Below are 19,322 nucleotides of genomic sequence, written 5' to 3' on the forward strand. Positions count from 1 at the left end.
GGCCTTGGCCCCGCCTCTCCAAGGGCACGCCCCCAGTACGTTCCGCCCCTCTCCTCTCTTCCCAGGTCTGGGTTTCTGGGGCTTGAGCGGTGGTGCTTGGGCGGTGACCAGTAGCATCAATCCTAGAATCACAAGCCATGTCTTTTCGGGCAGGGGTCAAATCCGCGGGAAACTGGGTCAGCCCGTCCAGCCGCTAGCCCCAAACGGGTCGCAGGCCGTGGTCGCCTCTCAATGAACCTTGGTGGATCCGGCCACTCTGCCCCTCGCTGGTGCAGAAAGCTAGCTTTCCCCAACGCGCTAGGGAGATTCCTGGCTTTCCACCCTCCAAGAATCGAGGGCAGGACCCGTAGCCAGCACCGGGGCCCTTGACTCCCTGACCCGCAAGCGGACCGAGACGCGCGCCGCACATTCCTCCTGGGGGGGGGCGCGGTCACGCGCGCATCTCACTTGCGCTCACACTCGCGTAAGGCTCACGCTCTCCGCCCCGCACACCTGCGCCCCGCCCCTTTAGTCCCAGGCTGGCTACGCGAGAAGGCATTTGGGAATCCAGGGTGGTTTCGGAGGCGACCCCCATCCCCTCCATTTCCCGGGGCCGCAGTTGTCCAGAGTCTGCCGCGGCTCCCAACCGGCCCGCATCCCCCGCCATCCTTCCCTCCCCCCAGCCTGCCGCGGCACCAGTATCCGCAGCCTCCAGCCCGGAGCCGGTGAGGCAGCGAAGGGGGGAGGGGGAGGAATCAAGGGATGAGCGCCGGGAGGGCGTCGGGGGCTCTGAGCCGGACGAGGACGCCCCTGGAGCCGGAACCCGAACCCGAGCCGGAGTCGGAGCCGGAGACAGAACCAAACCATCGGTATGGGTGGGCCAGGTGGTTAGGGTGGGAGGAACCGAAAAGGGAGAAGGGATCCGAGAATGCAGGAAGGGGAGGGGGCTGCACGAGGCCTGGCTCCCCGCCGGCGAGGAGGAGATGAGGACGCTGACTCAGGCTCGACGTCTGCGCCCGCTGCCTAAGAATTTCGTCCCATCTTTCATGCTGCAGTGTCCTTGGAAGGGACGCAGGCGAGGGATGAGCTGTATAGGGTAACGGTTTGGGCATCAGAGAAGTGGGGCCCTGATCGCGACCGGGGGCTTGTGGCTTCCACCCTCGGGCGGCCTTGGCCACCAGCACTCTTGGTCTGGACAGCTCCTTGGTAGGGTAGCGGGTGGGACGGACCTCCAAGTTAGTGCCTGTTTCGGATCCTGAGAACCGCATTCGTACCCTTCCTGGTCCCCAGCTGCAGCCCCCTAAACCCAGGAGACGCCCTGGCCCGCGCTCGCCCCCCAGGGCCTCATGTCGGAACCACAGCCTGGCCTGGAGCCGCCCCAACATGGGCTGTACATGCTCTTCCTGCTTGTGCTGGTCTTCTTCCTCATGGGCCTGGTAGGCTTCATGATCTGCCACGTGCTCAAGAAAAAAGGCTACCGCTGCCGCACATCTAGGGGCTCAGAGCCTGACGATGCCCAGCTCCAGCCCCGTGAGTGAGGACCCTAGAACCCTGATTGAGTTGCCTTCCTCCCTTACATCTCTCCCCATACCTCTCTCTGCCTCCCTGGCCAACAGACCCAGCCCAACCCAAATCCTGATCAAACCCACAAGACGTCTAATGATGCATTTTTGAGTGACACCACCCTGAAAGCAAGGCTAGAGAAGGATGCATGGGGGTCTACTCATGCTAGTCCTGGGCTCCCACTGACTTCTCCCATCTTTTCTGGCCCGATGCATGATGGCACATAGGTAAAGGACTATGTCTCAAACAAGCAGCCATGGGGGCCATCAGGTCATGTCCTCCCAAAGCTGACTCATTTCCCACTTCCTTGCCAACCTCTTTCATCCTTCAGCTGAGGACGATGACGTGAATGAGGACACAGTAGAGAGGATTGTTCGCTGCATCATCCAAAATGAAGGTGAGTATAGGCCAGTTCCTTTGCCCCTTTCCACACCAACTTTCCCTTGCCCTGACCCACTGACTGCCTCTTTTCCCTCTCCCCTCAGCCAATGCTGAGGCCTTGAAGGAGATGCTGGGAGACAGTGAAGGAGAAGGGACAGTGCAACTCTCCAGGTGAGCTGGAAACAAGGGCCAACATGAATTAGTTTGTCTTGGAGAGTACCTCTCTTCCAGCACAATCTTCCCAACTGTTATTTCAAGTTTGACAGTGGGGTAGGGTCAAGGCTGGCTAACTTATTGGAAGAAAGTAGTTTTGTAGAAATCCCAGATCCTTCAAACAATATTTCCCATCTAGATGTAGATATACAGCCTAACAATCACTTCTGGTACCACTTTCTTAGTCTGAGCATTGCTCCCTCTTTAGTTAGCAGGGCTGAAAGGAAGAACACTTGATCACTCATGGCATAATATTGAATTTACTAAAGACAAAAGGATGTTGGGACCTGGGGAAAGTGGGACTTTAGGAAGTTTAAAGAGCATGTTGAGCGAATAGGAGGAAACAGAGCAGGAAGGAAAATGGAAATATCATTTCTGTTCCCCTCCTCCCTGTGGTCCAGCGTGGATGCCACCTCCAGCCTGCAGGATGGAGCCCCTTCCCATCATCACACAGTGCATCTGGGCTCTGCAGCCCCTTGCATCCACTGCAGCCGCAACAAGAGGCCCCCGCTTGTCCGTCAGGGTCGTTCCAAAGAAGGAAAAGGCCGCCCCAGGCCTGGAGAGACCACCGTGTTCTCAGTGGGCAGGTAGGGATATAGTATCCCAAGAAAAGGAGGGGTTGAGGAGAGGCCCCCAATAATTATGAACCTGACCCACAAAAGTGGGCCCTCAGCTCTTTCCTCCTGAATGAATGGGAACTGCAGCAGGGTTCAGGATTCACAAAGTGCCCCACAACAATTTGAGAAGGCCCTCTCCTCCCTTATGCCAGAAAGAAGTAACAATCAAACCCAGGATATCTGGTTGGAATGGAGGGTTGGGTGGCCTCTGGGCTGTAGTCCTAAGTCCCAGTGTTCTCTTCCCTTCTAGATTCCGAGTGACACACATTGAGAAGCGTTATGGGCTACATGAACATCGTGATGGCTCCCCTACAGACAGAAGCTGGGGCTCTGGTGGGGGACAGGATCCAGGAGGTGGTCAGGGGTCTGGGGGAGGGCAGCCTAGGGCAGGGATGGCTGCCACTGAGAGGCTGCTCCCTGAGCAGCCACAACCCCAAGCCCTGGCCAACCCCTCAGTGCAGAATGGAGGACTCATGGATACTAGCCTAGTCCCTTGTGCACTTGAGGGGACCCCTGAAGCCTCTGTGGAACCAACCCTGGGGGCTAGAGGGAGGGGCCCAGGCCCAGGGCTGCCTAGTCAAGAGGCAAATGGACAGCCAAGCAAACTGGACACCACAGGTCAGCAGGTATGAAGGCATGGCAGGGCAGCGGTAGCCTCATCTTACTGCCCCTACTCTGGGGAAGACTAATAGGACTACCTCCTATTCCCACTGTTAATATCTCCCCTTTCTCATAGGTGCCGCCACCACAGGGAGCAGGGGGTATATGAGGAGTTTCCTTGAGCCCCAGATCAGGTAATCTCATCCTCCCACCCTCAGCCTAAACCATTCAAGTCTATCAGCTCCCTGAATCCCTGGAGTTAACTGTAGGCTTAGCCTGTGCCACAGATTTCTTGGCTGGTGTTGGGGAGTATGGCTGTGCCCCAGGAGATACATACAACCCCTAGAGAATAGCTGGGTCAGTGCTTGAACAGGAAGCAATACTGTTCCCCTTCCTCTCCTCCAAGCCTCATTCTTCACTGTGCTGATGGACTACCAGCAGGCATTGCCAGGGTGTAGGTGGTTATGAAGGCTCTCCCCTCTACTGGACAGCACTGCCCCTCAGTTGAGGGACCAGCTCGACTTCCACCTGGAGTTGCATGATCTCAGGCTGGGGGGCCTCAGGAGGAGGACCACCCCCAACTCCTGGCCCCACATTCTTTTTCCCTTCCCCTACCCAAGAGGTTGCCTGGCCTGCCTTCCCCAATACCTCGCGCCACATACTAGAGCGTGGCAGCTGGGACCAGGCCCTACCCTTGGTGGGCCCCTTAAAGCAATAGCACCTTAGGCTGCCTGCCCTCTTGGCACAAGAGGTCCAGGCACTGGCTTGGACTTCATGCCCTTTATTCACTCTCAATAAATCCGCTCAGACCATTATAGTTGCTTTGCATCCTGGCTCTAGCTCCTTCTGACTTCTGCTCCTCTCCTGACCCCAAGCCCAGTGACCTTGGCATCCAGGGTGGGGTTGACCACAGAGGCAGAGTGAAGACAAAGATGGGCCATTCAAGGCTTTGAGGAGTGGGTTCCAGACCCACAGATTTTGGGGTATTTTACCACCCTAGAGATGGGGTGATGGCAGAAGAAAAGGAATGGTTCCAGCCATAGAGACTGCAAAAGAGCAATGGGGAAAGGAGTAGGTTTAAACCCCAGAAATGGGAACAGGGTAAGTTTCTACCCCTGGAAGTGAGTGGACATGGGAAAAGACTGTAGCTTTTGCCTGTGTCGCTCCAGATAATTTGAGAGAGCAGTTTCCAACAGCATGGAGATAGAGGCAGCAGCATCACTGGGGGGCAGTGATCCCCCTGGCCTTCATGTGAGAGAATCCGGGTGGCCAAGATCTGGAGCTTTAGCTGGTGGGGGAGGTGGTGGACGCATCTGCAGGGAACACGCATAGTCAGTGTTCCAGAGTCCCCCTTGAAAATATCCCTATCCATTTCCTCAGCCCAGTAGACAAAACCAGGACCCATGGGAATGATCCCTCTGTACAGTCTCCTCCAAGGCAAGGGCCCTTACCGGCCTGAGTCGAGGCACCATCATGTCCAGGGGTCCAGGGCAGTCCAAAGCTTTGTCTAGAAACAGGAACCACAAGTCAATCCTTAAGCTTTGTTGGGTGTAGGTGGTTATGAAGGCTCTCCCCTCTACTGGATAGCACTGCCCCTCAGTTGAGGGACCAGCTGTACTACCACCTGGAGTTGCATGGTCTCAGGCTGGGGGACCTCAGGAGGTCAATGCTGCATCTCCAGCACTTAGGACAGTGACACTTTATAAATACTTGTTGAATTAACAAACACCAGCCTGAACTGTAAAGCCCATTAGTTCATCCACCCTCAATAAATACTTAAGGTACAACATGCTCTGTACACAGTACCAAAGAAAAGGGGTAGAATAACAGCCTCCCACTCATAATGGCGATTGAGAATCCCATAATCTCTCTCTGTCTCTGTCTCTCTCTGTCTCTGTCTCTCTCTCTCTCTCTCTCACACACACACACACAAACACACACACACACACACAAAATGAATGAATATTTATACTAGGAGTGTTGGGGATGGCAATGACTCTAGAGGGTCAGCGAGGGCAACTGGAGAAGGTGTAAGCACTACAATGTTTTAGAACAGCAGGATGTTCAAGTTGAAAAACAGGGGGCTGGGGATGTGGGCTAAGTGATAGAAGTACTTGCCTAGCATGAGCAAGGTCCTATAGTTTGAGTCCCAACACCACACACACACACACACAAAATGTTGAGAGAAAAGAATAACAAAGGTAGGTATTATATATTCAGAGTATAAGGTCACTAAGAGCAAAGTGTCAGTTTTGAGAGAATGCAAGAATGCTGTGAGAAAAGATGGATAATTTGTAATGAGAAAACACCATGCTTACCATGTGCCAAGCACAACAGTGTTGTATACTCTGTAATAGACATCTTGTTTTACTCATAACAATTAACTAAAGCAGTACCTTTCCCCTCACTTTATAAAGAATATAAAAAACTAAGGCTGGTGGCTCACACCTATAATCCCAACACTTGGGAGGCTGAGGTAGGAGGAGTGCTAGTTCAAGGCTAGCCTGGGCTACAGAGCGAAAACCTATCTCAAATGACCAAAACAAAAGAACAACAACAAAAACATAAACCAGGGAGCAAACAGGTTAAGCATCCTACCTCAAGTCACAAAATAGGAAGTGACAGAGCAGAGTTTGAACCTGGCTCCAAATCCTAAGCTCTCTTCCCCATCAATCTGCCATGGGCTTTATCACAAGGTACACTGGGGGCACACAGAGGAGCCTCAGAATAAGGCAGAAGCTAAGCTTCTTCCTTGCCATCTCTTATGCACCCAATTCTCTACTTACCCCCAGGCAGAGCAGATACAGGGGATCCATCCAAGGCACAGGTGGGTACAGGAGGGGAGAAACTGGGAGGGGAAGGGGATGGCAGCACCTGGCAATAGGGTAGGCATACTGTTATTCCTGGTATGTGGGAAGGTTTAACCTGCTTTTCCTCTCATCCCACCTTCAATTTCTCTCTCATTACTTCTCAGTACTGAAAGCAGCTAAATGAGAGCTGTAACATACACATTTCAACCACCAATATGAATTGAACAGTTACTAATATCAGGTGTTCTGCTAATACTGCATATTACAAATTTGTTCAGCCCTTACCACCACCCTGTGAGCTAGGCATTTTGATGGCTCCTATGTTAGAAGTGAGATTCAGGTTGAGCCATCTGTCAGGATCATGGTCAGTTACTGGCAAACTGCTGCTAGAACCAGGGTATGCTGACTCCCCTATGTAATTATTACTGCTGTGCCATGGCAAAAGTCATCACCTCCTGTGTGACATGGGGCTTTGGGGTTTACCTCTATCAATCTCTAGTCCTGCCTTCAAGACTGACAAAGCAGCTATTGTTATTTCCATGTAACACTTGAAGACAGCTCAGAAAGGTTAAGTCATTGCCTGCAGTCACGCTAAGCAATTTGAACTCAGACCTATCTGGTCCAACAGTCCTCCAAATTCCTATGAAGGTACCTTAGTTTTTTTGGTTTTTTTTGGTTTTGTTTTTTTTTCTCTGCCCAAGAAAAGCAGACAGGGAAGCCTAAGCCACCATAGGAGGCAAATCTGAGGGGGAACTAGGGCATTAAGATGACTATGTGGAGCCTTACCAAGGTGAGAAGGTCAACCCAGAGGGTCTGGGAATAGAGGAAGAATGAAGCCTACCTGTTCGGGGTTAGAGAATTCTGGTGGCCCTGGGGGGCCAAGCAGCTCTTCCACCAGTAGGGAGGGGAAGACTCCAACATGGCCCCCAAATTCTCCCCTCCAGAAGCCATCATCCACTCCATCTTGAGCCCTGGGCAGCAGACGTATGAGCGCCCCCTCAGGGAAGCTCAGCTCCTCTTCACTTTGTCCAATGTAGCTGTATAGGGCTCGGGCCAAGAAAGCTGCCAAAGCCCAGGAGAGGAGGGTGGGGGTTACCCAAGGATAGAACACCCAGCCCAGTAGCTTGTCTTTATAACCATGGTCGTTGAACCCAAAACTTCCCTTTCTTACCTGTGGGTTCTGCCCCTGAGGAATTTTCACCGTCATTGCTTCTCTCAGGAAGGGAGAGATCCGGGAAGTTGAGATACCGCTCAGGGACAAAGCCTGCCTCACCATGCTGGTTCCGAGCCTGCTCACCCAGCAATGTGAACAGGTATCAGATTTGCTCAGCAGTTCATGGCTTTGGCTCCCCTCCACTCAAGTTTCTGGCATTGCTACATGGGTCCTTGGGGGCCACAGAGAAGTCTTCCCACTGCCCCAACCCAAGGTCAGAACCCAGAGTCTTACACTCACCTTAACCCATTCATCAGCATCTCCTTCCTCTATGATCTCCAGCCATTCACCCTCTGTGATGGTCAGCTCATCCTCACGCCCTGCCTGAGCCCCACAAGAAAGGATTCAAGATTTGCCACCCCACCATGCACCCCTGTGTCCACCTGAAGTTTCAATCCTCATTCATACCTGGTAGCCAAACACCACATGTGCAGGGCAGGGGAGAGGCCTGGTGGCCAGAGCTGGGGGAGCAGGTTCCTCAAAGAGCTCCCCAGCCTCCTCACATTCATCGAAGTCAGACAGCTCAGCATCCTCAGCCTGGAGACAGGCAAGGAATAGATACTATGTCAAAGAACTACATGGATCTCCCACTCCCCCATCTTATCTCTAAGGGACACTGGGAATCCTCCTGTAAAAAAGTGGTACCTCTCAATCAATCACCATTTGGTCTCACAACCAAACTCACCAAAGAGCAGGGTGATACTAAATATTAGCAGAACATTTAGGTGCTTAATACAAAGTATCATACGTACTGCTTTATCTAAGTGCCATCAAAACCCAGTATTATTTTATATAACTACTAACTTCATTTTACTTTTGAAGAAACTGAGGCTCAGAAAGGTTAAGTAACTTTCCAAGATCACACAGCTAGGGAACAGAGTGGCTGACACTCATATAGCTTCCGGCTGCTCCTAGAACCATGGTTCTTTTTTTAAAATTTGTTTAATTGATTTATTTTTATTTTATGTGAAGGAGTGTTTTGCTTACATTTATGTAAGTGCACTACATGCATGTAATCCCATGGAGGCCAGAAAATGGCATCAGATCCCCTGGAACTGGAATTACAGATGGTTGTTAGCCATGATGTGGGAGCTGGGAACCCAATCCAGTGCTCTTAACTGCTGAGTCATCTCTCCAGCCCCAGAACCATGGTTCTTTTTTTTTTTTTTTTTTTTTTTTTTTTTTTTTTTTTTATGGGTCTCCCTGTAGCTCCAGCTGGCCTGGAACTCACTTTATAGACCAGGATGGCCTCAACTCACAAAGATCCGCCTGCCTCTGCCTCCCGAGTGCTGGGATTACAGGCGTGTGCCAGCATACCTGGCAGAATTGTGGTTCTCAATCACCATATTATAGTCATAATAAAAGTTTATTGAGAATTCTCCATGTCAGAAACTATGCCATCTCATTTAAGCTTCACAAATAAACCCTCTGAGTTAGGTACTTCTCTGACTCCCATTTTGGAGGGTCTGCCTTCTACTGAGGAATTTTGGTCTTCCAAGTATATATAGTTAGGGTCAGGGAGGAGCTCACCGTGGGGGAGAGGTCCCTCTGGGATAGCCGAGCCTCACTAAGCCGTCGTTCCTGCTCCACCTCATCCTGGGCTTGCGTCATGGCTGGCTTCAGCCAGCACTGCACATCTAGGCCAGCCCCCTGTAACAGGGCCAGCCGGGCAGCCCCCTTCACCTGGCTCACCTGGCAAGAGGAGGAAGAGAGTTAGTAGAACCTGGTAGCTGTGCTCCCCCCTTTTCCTCCATCACAGTGGAGGGGGTTTGCCTGAGGAGGCAGGATCTCAGAGGCTTATCTAAGCCTGGGCCTGGGCCTCACCTGTGCCCGCCGGACACTCTCCCTCACTTCCTGTATCCTCTGTTCTATGCCTGAAGCTTCTCGCTCTGGAGCCTGCTGCCGCCTCTGCTCCAGCCGCTGCAGTACCTGGAGGGGACAGCAGAGGTGGGTGGAAATACTGTGGGCCATAACTTACTCTGGGCCTGGTACTTTGCTAGTTGCATCACTTGCATTGTGTCATCTATTTTCCCTATAAGGTAGGTATTATTATTGGCCCCAGTTCAGTGATGAGGAAACCAAAGTCCAGAGAGGTGAAATCACTTCTTACCCAGGGTTACAGAACTCACAAGCAACAGAAGAGACTATGAACCCAGGTCAGTCTAGTTCCAAAATCTGTGCTCTTAACTACTGTGTCATACTATTGTATTAAAATTTCCCCCACCACCATCTGCATCAATGTGATACCTCCTAATTCTGGGATCCTTATCTCTCAGCTCTTCTTGCCCACCCCCAGCACCTGCACCCCCACCTCACCCGATGCCCATGGTGCTGGATCTTGTAGTCTCGGGCAGCTCTGCTTGTCCAGTGCTGAACCTCTTTCTCCAGGCCACTTTCCCCAGCTGTGCCTCCTGCTCCCTGCTCTAGGACACAGACCTGAATGAAGCAAGGAATGCTATGAGAAGGACCTGAAACTGTCCTTCTGGCCAGATCTTTTAACTCTTCATCTTGACCTCTAAGGTCAGGTACAAAGATGAGGCACATGCCTTTGTCTGTGGACACAAATATATACTCATGTACACAGAGGCCCAGGAATGGGATCAGAGTTGAGGGACAGAGGAGGAATGAAGAGGACAGTTACTGAACTTTGATCTGAGGTATGTTTGTATTCAGGTGGGAGGAAGGTGAACTGGAATTTTGACCCCCACCCCCAAGAATGAACAGTCACTGAATTAATACTAGGACAAAGACAGTGGGACAGAAGGCCTAAACTACGCTCATGTTTAGATTTGACCCATTGCCACAAACAGGGAGGTCTCACTTGATCAGCCCCTGCTGGCTGGAACTGCTGAGGTGGGGTGGGGGAAAAGACTCCAGGCCCCTGAAGAAACAGCTTCACATCCTGTTCCCAGTTTACCTAGGGTTGGAAAAAGCACAGGTACCCACTTACCACCTGCCCAGCTCTGTCCCCAGCACCTTCTAGAAGAAAGCTGACCAGGTAAGAGAAAGAAGGACACAAAATATCTCTAGGTGCTCTTACAGCCCAAGCCCTCACCTGAGAGGTTGCCTGCCCCCCGTGGCGGGCATGCTCCAGGATCATCTCTGCGGCTTCCAGCTCAGTATGGCTCAGTAAAGTCAGGGGGTCCCTCAAATGTTCCGACAGATCACTTGCCAGGGCCTGCAGAGAGCCCCCAAAGATACTGATAGCACCATCTCCCAGGCCTCTGGTGCAAAGCAGGCTCTCTGTCCAGATTTGTAAGTGGCATGGTCATGAAGGATGGAAAGAAGAGAAGTAGTAAGACATTACTACTTCTAACAGCCCCCTCATATGTGCACAACACTTCATAGTTTAAAAACACTTCCATGTCCATTGTCTTTGAACTTCATTGGTGTTATGAAGAAGGCAGGCTGAGGGTTAACTGATAAGGAATGTGGGGTTCAGAGGAGTTAAGTGTCTTGTATGACCATAACCAGCTAGAAGTAGAAACAAAACACGCTTACGTATCTTCTACCCACTCCAAGCAGTCTAAATCCCTAAACTAGGCAGCCTGAGAGGAGGAAGGGGGCAGGGGTACTCTGGGTTAGGACTGGCCTTGAGCAGGAGTGGCAGTTCTTCTTGGTAGTAGTGGGCAAGGTGAGCATTGGTGGCCACCAAATTCAGCAGGTACTCATTGCGAGCTGTTCTCAACTGCTGGGAGTACTGGACTGACTGGGCAGACAGCTAGAGAGGGAAACCAAAGTTACAGGGAGCCCTGAACGCTTGGGGTCCTTCCAAGGCCAACCTCCAACCCAGAACCAAAATGGATCTCATAGTATTAAACACTTACTATATGCTTGACACTATACTAAAAATTTCATATACAACACTGCCCCCCCCCAAAATAAAACCTCTCCCAGCTTCTGTACCTATCTAAAATTGCAAACTGTGCTTTCCCATACTTTAACAGGTCTGACATGAACCTGCCCTTCTAATCTCTCTGACCCTATTCAAGTGCCTGTCTCTTGCTCATAGTGCTATGGCCACACTGGCATTCTATTGGTTCCTTGATCCACAGTTAATTCTCTCCTCAGAGCTTTTGCACACTCTATTCCTTCTCTCTAGAATGTTCTTAGCATGGCTGCCTCCTTCTTGGCACTCGGATCACCTGTTCAGAGAGGCCGTCCCTCTAAATCACACCCATCTGTCTGTCACCCTTTATAACACTTTGACTTGCATCTGATAATTTGTTCATATACTCTCATCTCAACCAGGCTGTGAGGATGGAACTCTATTGGTCCTGTTCTTCACTGTATCCCCAGTAGTAGACAGTGCCTAGCACATAGAAGTGCTCAAAAATACATAGAGAAATGAAAAAGAAAGGTATTATTTCCATTATACAGATGAAGAAAATGAAGCTCAGAGAAATCAAGGAAGTTAACCAAAACCACGTTATTGAGTGCCTGGTACTTTACTACTAGGAAATAGGTTTAACCCAGTCTCTTACACTTATGCCTCTGGATACCAAACCACTAGGCTACTCTCCCTTGTTTATGCCTTCATCCTCCGAACCTTGGTGCTCAGTTTCTGGAGACTGGTTCGAGAGTGGAAGATCCCATGGTCACTTCGGTTCAGCCTATACAGGTGAAGAAGAGTCTGAGTCAGATATGACTTTGATACCTTAATTCTACCCTACACCTCCCCACATCCCACTTTGGGTGTCCTAACTGGTCATGCATGAACCCACCTAGCCTGGACATCAGCTGCCTTCTCCTGGGCCAAGGCCCATACACGTTCTCGCTGCCCGTACAGCTTCCGACTTCGGCTCAGCTCCCGGACAGACTGTAGCACCTCAGCCTGTGCTCTCTGGAGGTTCTCTGTACCCTAGTGGCATGGATATACAAAGTCTTGTTCCAGACCACTTCTAATCTGAGATTCCTTTACCCATCCACTGAGTCATACCTTCCTAAGAACCTGTTCCTTGGCACTCCGCCCAGTGCCCCCTGCTAGGTCACGGTATCGGTCAGACGCTTGGAGCCGGATTTGGCCTCCAGTCACAGTGGCATCCAGAAGGCAGCGCCAAGCACCAAACACTGTCCTGTCCCTCCCCAGAGAAGGTCTGTGTTGCAGAGAGACACACTCTACAGCTTCATGAGATCCCCCCATCCCCACAACACAGGAGATGGAGTGCTTTCCCTTCCCCCTCATCTGGGAGTCCATCAATCGATCAGCCCATTAGCTCAGCCACAGGATCACTCATGTCCTCCGCCCCCATCCAGTGTCCTTGCTGGGTCAGCTCCTCTACTGCTGCTGTGTCAGCTCTACCTGCATGCTGTTCACATGCATTTTCCTGCTCACTAGGCCTGCACCTCATCCCCACAGATCTCTGGGGCTGAGCTCCCGATCACCTCCAACTCTGTGCGGCTCTGCTCACCTGCTGTCCACCTCCCCGCTCCGCTGTCCTTCCCTTTTCAGAAATGGGCCTGCCAGTTTTTGGAGTGCCTGGTGAGAAAACCATCACAAGTGCAGTTCCTTTATGAAGACCCACTCCAACTGGGAGAATTTGGGATCAGGGCATAATACCATTCTTTGCATATATTAATATTGCATTTGCTAGATGCCTTACGTTCATTAACTTATTTAATCCTCATAACCCTATGTGGAGTTTGAGCACTATTATTACTATTCCTATTTTACAGAGAAAAACCTGAGGCCAAGAAATGGTAAGTAACTTGTCCAAGATCATACAGCTAATAAGCAACAGAGCAGGGATTTGACCCAAATCTTCCTGATGCTAGGTATTCTTTTTATTATTTTAATAAAATCAGTTTATTCTAATTAGCTCACAAATAAAAACATCACACAGCTAGTTAGGTATTTGTTCTTGTCCACATTTAGGGAGGGACAATATTGGAGGTCTAAAGGAGGCTAAAACAAGAGGGAAGGTCCAGAGGAGTTGGGTACCTGGCCATACTCCCGTTCAATGGCTGCCCTCTGCTTGCTGTAGGATCTGTAGAGATTGGGAGTGAAGTGGGTGTTACTGTTTGCTGCTGTTCTCCCACCTTCAATCCTCTCCTCAGCTTGAGGAGGAGGAGGAGAGAACCAGCCCAGACTGTGGCTACACCCAGAGGGAATGGGTCTGAGAAGACAGAGTCCTTGAGATCACCTCCGGCAGCTGCAACACAGGTCAGCCTCACCTCATTGCTCAGAGCCCCAGCAGGATCCCCCCATCCCTGGAGAACCATCTGTGGCCCTGGGGGTGAGGATTGATGGGGCCTAAGTGCGGTGTCCGCCAGCCTTCCAACAGGTCCGGAAGAGGAGGGGAAGGTTTTTACCTAAGCTTGATTGTGGGCGTGGGGTCGAAGGGTTCGAAGGAGGGTCCCTCTGTTTATGAATACATCCCCAGGATCTGGAGAGGCAGGCCTAGGGTGAAGGCCAGGAATGGGTAGGCCAGAAAGCTCCTCCTGCCTGTCACCTCACCCCTATCCAGGCAGATGTATGCTGAGGAAGGAGTGGCAGGACGAAGATGGAGGTATGTGAAGGTGAGGGGTCTGGCGCTACCTGATGTCCTCCAGCAGATCCGCCTCTCTCTGTTGCCGGTTCTGAAGGATGCTCAGCTGCTCCAAGAAGCGAAGTTTCACCTCCTGGACCGGCTTCACCTGTAGGATTAAAGGAGAAATGAAGACCCTCGGTACCCCACCCCGGCGTGGGGACCTACAAAACAGCACCGGGAGCGGTTGAGGGGGCGGGGCCCGAGAGAAGCTGGACTGTTTCCTCGGTTACTCTGGGTTAGGATTTGACCCCCTTCACACTCCCCGTGTCCCACCCCGAGTCGGGTGCCCGTAGGCTCCCTCCGCTCCCCGAGACAGCCAGGATCCCCTAAACCCAGGCAGATCTCACTTTTCGGGGCGGCGGCTGCATATCGGCTACAGCAAAGGCGGCCAGCGACTCTACTCCGGAACTCGAGGAGGCTCCGCCCACGCCAAGGCCCCGCCCCAGACCTGGCCCGGTCCCGCCTTCGCCCCGCCCACGTCTCGTCTGGTTGCATGCCCCGCGCGGAAGCACCAGGGGGCTGCAGAGGAACTGAACCTGTGGCTACTGCTAAAACCCCGGAAGGGTCCCGGCCGCGGGGCGGACGCTGCGTCCACCTGGCGGCAGGGAGAGTCTCGGCATTCTGAGTCAAGACGCCTGGGTTCTATTTCTAGTGTAATCACTGATTCAGCCTGTAATTATTGCTGGCCATTCATTTACATCTGTATATCGCCAATCCCCACGCTCTAGGTGCGGAACGGCCAGGTGACCAGGGAAACTGAGTCACTAAACATCTACGAAGATGCGTCTGACAAAGGGAGACAACCTTTTCCTAATCCCCGCTGAACTGGAAAAGCCAGAGTGAGCGGAGTGAGAGAGACGCCCGAAGCCAAGCAGAAACCAGCCCAGAGGAAAAGACTACATCCTGGGCCCCACTAGACATAAACCGGTACCAGCGAGGGGGCTTATGGCCTGGAAAAGCCCTGTCATCATCTTTCATGTTTAGATCTTCAGGCTCTGTGCCCCAAGTCTGTCAGTCTTAGCATGGCTATCCACACACACCCTTGAGACAGGGTTTCCCTGTAGCCCAAGCTGGCCTGTAACTCGGTATGTAGACCAGGATGGCCTCCAACTCACAGAGATCGGCTTGCCTCTGCCTCCCAAGTGCTCAGACTAAAGGCATGAGCCACACCCAGCGTGTTGCTTTTTTTTTTTTTTTTTTTTTTTTTTTTTGCTTTTGGGGTTAGCCCAGACTGGCTGCAACTATGTAGCTAGACTGACCCCATCTCTTACCCAGACTCACAAGCTCTAGGATTATAGGCCAGATTCATATATCCAACTACCACAGGCAACTCTGTTAGTATCCAATAGATGCCCTTCCCCACTCTTTTTTTTTTTCTGTCTTTTTGTTGGTTGTTTTTTAACAAGGCCCCTCTAGTCACAGCTGACCTGGAAGTCACAGTGTGAACCAGGGTAGCCTCCATCTCGCAGGGATCCACCTGCCTCTGCCTCTCGAGGGCTGGGATTAAAGGTGCCAGCCACCACACCCAGCTCAAAAATTTTTTTAGTAGTGCTGAGGATGGAACTCAGGGTCTTGAGTATGCTAAGCAAACACTCTACCCCTGAGCTCTACCCCTCAGCCCCCATGACACAAAATTTTAAGACAGAACCTTCAACTTTATCATCCCCAGGCAAAAGTGTGTAAAATGGCACCATCCTCCTCCAGTTTGGGAGAGTCAGAAACCCACTGCCAGTGTGTAGTGTGTGTGTGTGTGTGTCTGCATAGCATGTATGGAGGTCAGAGGACAATCTTGGATGTTGATCATTGCCTTCCACCTTTAGACAGGATCTGTTGTTTTTCTGCTGTGTATGCCAGGCTAGCTGGACTAAAAACTTCTGGGGATTCTAGAAGCCCTAGGATTAAAGGCACTGGTGCTATAGGCCCAGCTTTTATGTGAGATTTGAACTCAGGTCCTCATAGCTGTGCACCAAGAGCTTTTACCTGCTGGGCCATGTCCCCAGCCCCTCAATGTGCCCTTCATTTTACCCCACATTCCCTCCATCTGTTAAGGGCTACAGGTTCTATCTATTTCAACACACACACATACACATATACACAGAGAACAGTCCTAGGAACCCACTTCCCTTAAATTCCAAGACCATCACCTCATTATTGGTTTTCTGGCCTAATATCTAGCCTCCTTGCTTCCAGTTTCCTCTCAAACTGTTCCTACAGCAGCCAAGGACTAAAAAGAGAATTAAGATTCATCCTTTTCTTGCATAAAACACAATTGCCTCAAAAGAAAATACAAAAGCCTAAAATCCAAATAGAATCCAGGGTACAAGGCTATGGTGACTGGGCCCGTTTATCTTTCTCACTACAAAAAGCACTCTTCTGTCAATTATGAGGGGACAGAGACGCACAGCCCCACGCTCTCACCCTCAGCGGTCCAAGGAGTTTCCCTAGACGTTTAGGGATCTCAACTCAGGCCAAATTTTGATTCATGACTTTGACGCTGAAAGGAATTTCAAGACTATATATTATGGTGAAACAGAGTTGGAAATTTTATTAAAGATTTTTGGGGGGATTTTCTTTCTTTGTTTTGTGTGTGTGCGTGTTTGTTTTGAGACAGGGTCTCTGTAGCCCCAGCTGGCCTCGAACTCACTGTAGATCAGGCTGGCCTCTATCTCACAGAGATCCACCCGCATCTGCCTCCCAAGTGCTGGGATTAAAGGCATACACCACCTCTAAAGATACGTTAGTATAGGCTAAAGTACTAGGGTGAAAAGAAGTACTCACATGAAAATAAGATACACCCAAGTGGGTATATGTACTTCCCAAGAGATGGTAGGGAAAGTAAGCTGTACTCAGGTATGGGTTCCCCTGGGAGAGGAAGAAATTAATTGCCTATTAGCCGTGTATACCCTTTTGGTGACTCTCAGATTACTTTTTTTCTTTTTATGTGTAAGTGTTTTGCTTGCAGGTATGTAGGTGCACCACATACATGCAGTGCTCATGGAGGCCAGAAGAGAGTACCCCAGGAACTAGAGTTATGGATGGTTGTTAGCTGCCATGTGGGTGGAAACACCAGTCCTCTGCAAGAGCAGCCAGTGCTCTTAACCCCTGAGCCATCTCTCCAGCCCCTCAGGTTACTTCTTAAAGGGTTTAGAAACATTATTTCTTTCCCTTCTACCTTTCTTTTGATAAGAGAGCTGTATAAGGTGGATCTGGAAATGCTTTGAATGGAATCACAACGATAAGGTAAAACCAGAAGCCACTAGGAGCTTAGTACATGGCCTATCCTTATAAGTCAGGTTTCTAGTAAGGTTCCTAGAAAACTGCAGGTTTGTGGCTGGGAGGGGAGAAAGGCCTCAGACAGTTAATTGTGCTGGAATTCTTGCTGTGCTGCTGGCAAAGGCTTCAGCCAAAAGCCCCCATGAGGAGTGTTTCTCTCCTCATATCCCCTCAGTTTTCTTTTTCTATCCTGCTTTACTCCTACTGCCCACTGTCCACTCCAGCTGCCGCTATCTCCCCACCAGGCTAAGACCCTTCCCACTGTACAGCTCTCATGCTGCTGCCTGCCCTTCCTAGAAACCCTGCTCCCAGCATTTCCCTCTCCAGCTCCTTGCCCTTGTTCCTGCTCCTCGGGAGTTTTCATCTCCGTCCACTCAGGATAAAGGCCACGTCCACATTCATTCTCAAGCTGTCATTTGGTGCAGTTTCTTTGTAGCACTAAACTTGTCCTCTTATTTATGTGTGTGTGTGTGTGTGTGTATGTGTGTATGCATGTGTGTATGTGTGTGCTGTTTCTGTCTTGCAGTGGAGGCTCCATAAGAACAGGGACCCCATTTGTTTTGTTCATATTGTGTCACTGGACATGGCACCAATTAGGTGCACAATACACATTTGTTCAATGAATAAAATAATGGTAGCCTTTTAGTTCCAAGGTTTATTAATAGTGACCTATCCTTTTTCTGGTTCTTCTTTGCCCCAGCTTCTAACCCCAATCAATCACCCGACTCCAGAGCCTCAGTGTAGTCCCAGTGGGTAGGAAGTGGGATAGGGTAGACTTGGACATCATGCACACCTCTAGCTTCCAAAGTTGCTTTTTTTTTTTTCTTTAATGCAATAAAACCATCCTTATGCACCAAACCTCTCACTGAACTCCTCACTGTCAAATATATAAAACAGGATCTGCCCTTATTGAGGGAAAATATATGGGGCTTATAGCTGAGAAAGAGTTTGGTGTTCACTGTTCTCCTTATTTCAATGACTTCATAGTACAGATAAACAGGCTGGACCCAGAAAGGGGCCATGATCTTCCCCGAGACACACAGCCTCCAGGGCCTTCAGTCCAGTGCCCATTCTATACCACCATACTGGGTTCTGGAGTCTTCCATCCAGAACAGAAGCTCCCAGCTCTGTCTGCCATGGTGAGAGCCTGGCTCCTCCTCTGGTTACCTACCCCCTCAGCTGCTGGCCCTGAGGTCATGTGAGGGGCTGGCTGGAGGGTGGATTGGCAGTAAAGGGAGGTTGCGTGGGGAAAATGGTTTTCTGTGTTGGAAGGCTGGTGGGGCTGGGGGGCTGGGGGCTAGAGGGCTGAGAAGGGCTTCCTGGACATGAGGTAGGCTCTCCCTTCCTCAAGATGAGGTTGTTGAGCTCCTGAAGCAGCTGTTCCTCCAGGGACCCCCGAGCCTGAGGACTGCTTTTTGAAGGGGGGCCTGGAGGAAGGTCAGGTATCCTCTCCTCTTGACCTGGTGTGCTTGCTTTGGAGAGTGGGGGTTGATCTGAGGACCTCTGATTGGTAAGGGGTATCTCCGGCTTGGTTGTCCACTCCCATGTGGTAGAGAAGGAGGTTGAGGTGCCCTTGGTAAGCTCAGGGAAGGCCCCGACCTCCTCATATACCGGCTCTTCATACACAGGCTCCTCTACTTCATCCTGTTCTTCCACAGACCCCTGGGATGACTTCATTGGCTAGATGGAAATGGGGCAGCAGGGGATGGGCACAGCATTAGAGTTATCATATTATTAATCACCAACATTCATCGAGCTATTCCTCTGGGCCAGATACTGCAAATATGATATGATAGTGCAACAGCCCTGTGCAGGTGGGTAATACTGAAGAACAGTGAACTGAGATGCAGAGGGGTCATGCTGCCCAAGATCACATTGTGAGGAAATGGTGGTTGGTGGGGCTTGACTCCAGGTCTGTCTGATTCTAATATGCAATCACTTAGCCACTTATTTTCTATTTCTTAGATTCTGTAATCACTTTCTTCTCTCCTCATCACATCCTATCATCCTTTACTGTCCTCCTCTGTCAGGGTGTCTGTCACACAAACCCCGATGGCCTGCATTAGGACAGACATGGAGCACACCATGGCTTGGGCAGCACAGAACACAGACAGGGCTGGCAGGCACACAGCTAGAGCAGGCA

The 19,322-nt window shown here is 50.8% G+C and overlaps 3 protein-coding genes across 13 annotated transcripts in view; 1 reads left to right on the forward strand and 2 right to left on the reverse strand.

The window, feature by feature from the left end:
* Positions 1-162: 162 nt before the first annotated feature.
* Positions 163-4,181, forward strand: Rell2 (RELT like 2). 2 transcript variants are annotated; one of them, XM_008835508.3, is made up of 8 exons: positions 163-848; positions 1,270-1,509; positions 1,874-1,939; positions 2,028-2,094; positions 2,538-2,723; positions 3,004-3,379; positions 3,490-3,547; positions 3,760-4,181. In XM_008835508.3, the coding sequence occupies exons 2-7, from the start codon at positions 1,326-1,328 to the stop codon at positions 3,520-3,522; spliced, it is 912 nt and encodes a 303-aa protein (XP_008833730.1). In that variant the 5' UTR covers positions 163-848; positions 1,270-1,325; the 3' UTR covers positions 3,523-3,547; positions 3,760-4,181. The 2 variants fall into 2 exon arrangements, with proteins under 2 accessions (XP_008833730.1, XP_029420562.1); XM_029564702.1 differs by having other exon boundaries at positions 3,490-4,170.
* Fchsd1 (FCH and double SH3 domains 1) lies at positions 4,125-14,416 on the reverse strand. Of its 4 annotated transcripts, none has more exons than XM_008835507.3 (20): positions 14,254-14,345; positions 13,915-14,012; positions 13,318-13,363; positions 12,788-12,855; positions 12,316-12,451; positions 12,101-12,237; positions 11,926-11,989; positions 10,969-11,097; positions 10,432-10,554; positions 10,198-10,293; positions 9,693-9,812; positions 9,201-9,305; positions 8,907-9,068; positions 7,785-7,913; positions 7,617-7,700; positions 7,335-7,452; positions 7,005-7,225; positions 6,140-6,227; positions 4,805-4,860; positions 4,125-4,666 (listed from the first exon to the last, which is right to left on the reverse strand). In XM_008835507.3, the coding sequence occupies exons 1-20, from the start codon at positions 14,272-14,274 to the stop codon at positions 4,601-4,603; spliced, it is 2,067 nt and encodes a 688-aa protein (XP_008833729.1). In that variant the 5' UTR covers positions 14,275-14,345; the 3' UTR covers positions 4,125-4,600. The 4 variants fall into 4 exon arrangements, with proteins under 4 accessions (XP_008833729.1, XP_017654298.1, XP_017654300.2 ...); XM_017798809.2 differs by having other exon boundaries at positions 4,299-4,666; positions 12,316-12,457; XM_017798811.2 differs by lacking the exon at positions 13,318-13,363 and having other exon boundaries at positions 4,299-4,666; positions 14,254-14,416.
* A 2,567-nt stretch (positions 14,417-16,983) lies between these two features.
* Positions 16,984-19,322, reverse strand: part of Arap3 (ArfGAP with RhoGAP domain, ankyrin repeat and PH domain 3) — a 28,134-nt gene continuing 25,795 nt past the window's right edge. For 4 of the 7 annotated variants that reach the window (XM_029564706.1, XM_008835509.3, XM_029564703.1 and 1 more), the window contains exon 33: positions 16,985-18,859. In XM_029564706.1, the coding sequence (XP_029420566.1) occupies positions 18,374-18,859 (486 nt within the window). In that variant the 3' untranslated portion in view covers positions 16,985-18,373. Of the gene's footprint in view, positions 18,860-19,322 lie in introns of all 7 variants that reach the window. The other 3 variants (XM_029564705.1, XM_029564707.1, XM_029564704.1) reach the window with 3 other exon arrangements.

Source organism: Nannospalax galili, unplaced genomic scaffold, assembly GCF_000622305.1.
Source record: "Nannospalax galili isolate Female #2095 unplaced genomic scaffold, S.galili_v1.0 scaffold1077, whole genome shotgun sequence".
NCBI lineage: Eukaryota > Metazoa > Chordata > Mammalia > Rodentia > Spalacidae > Nannospalax > Nannospalax galili.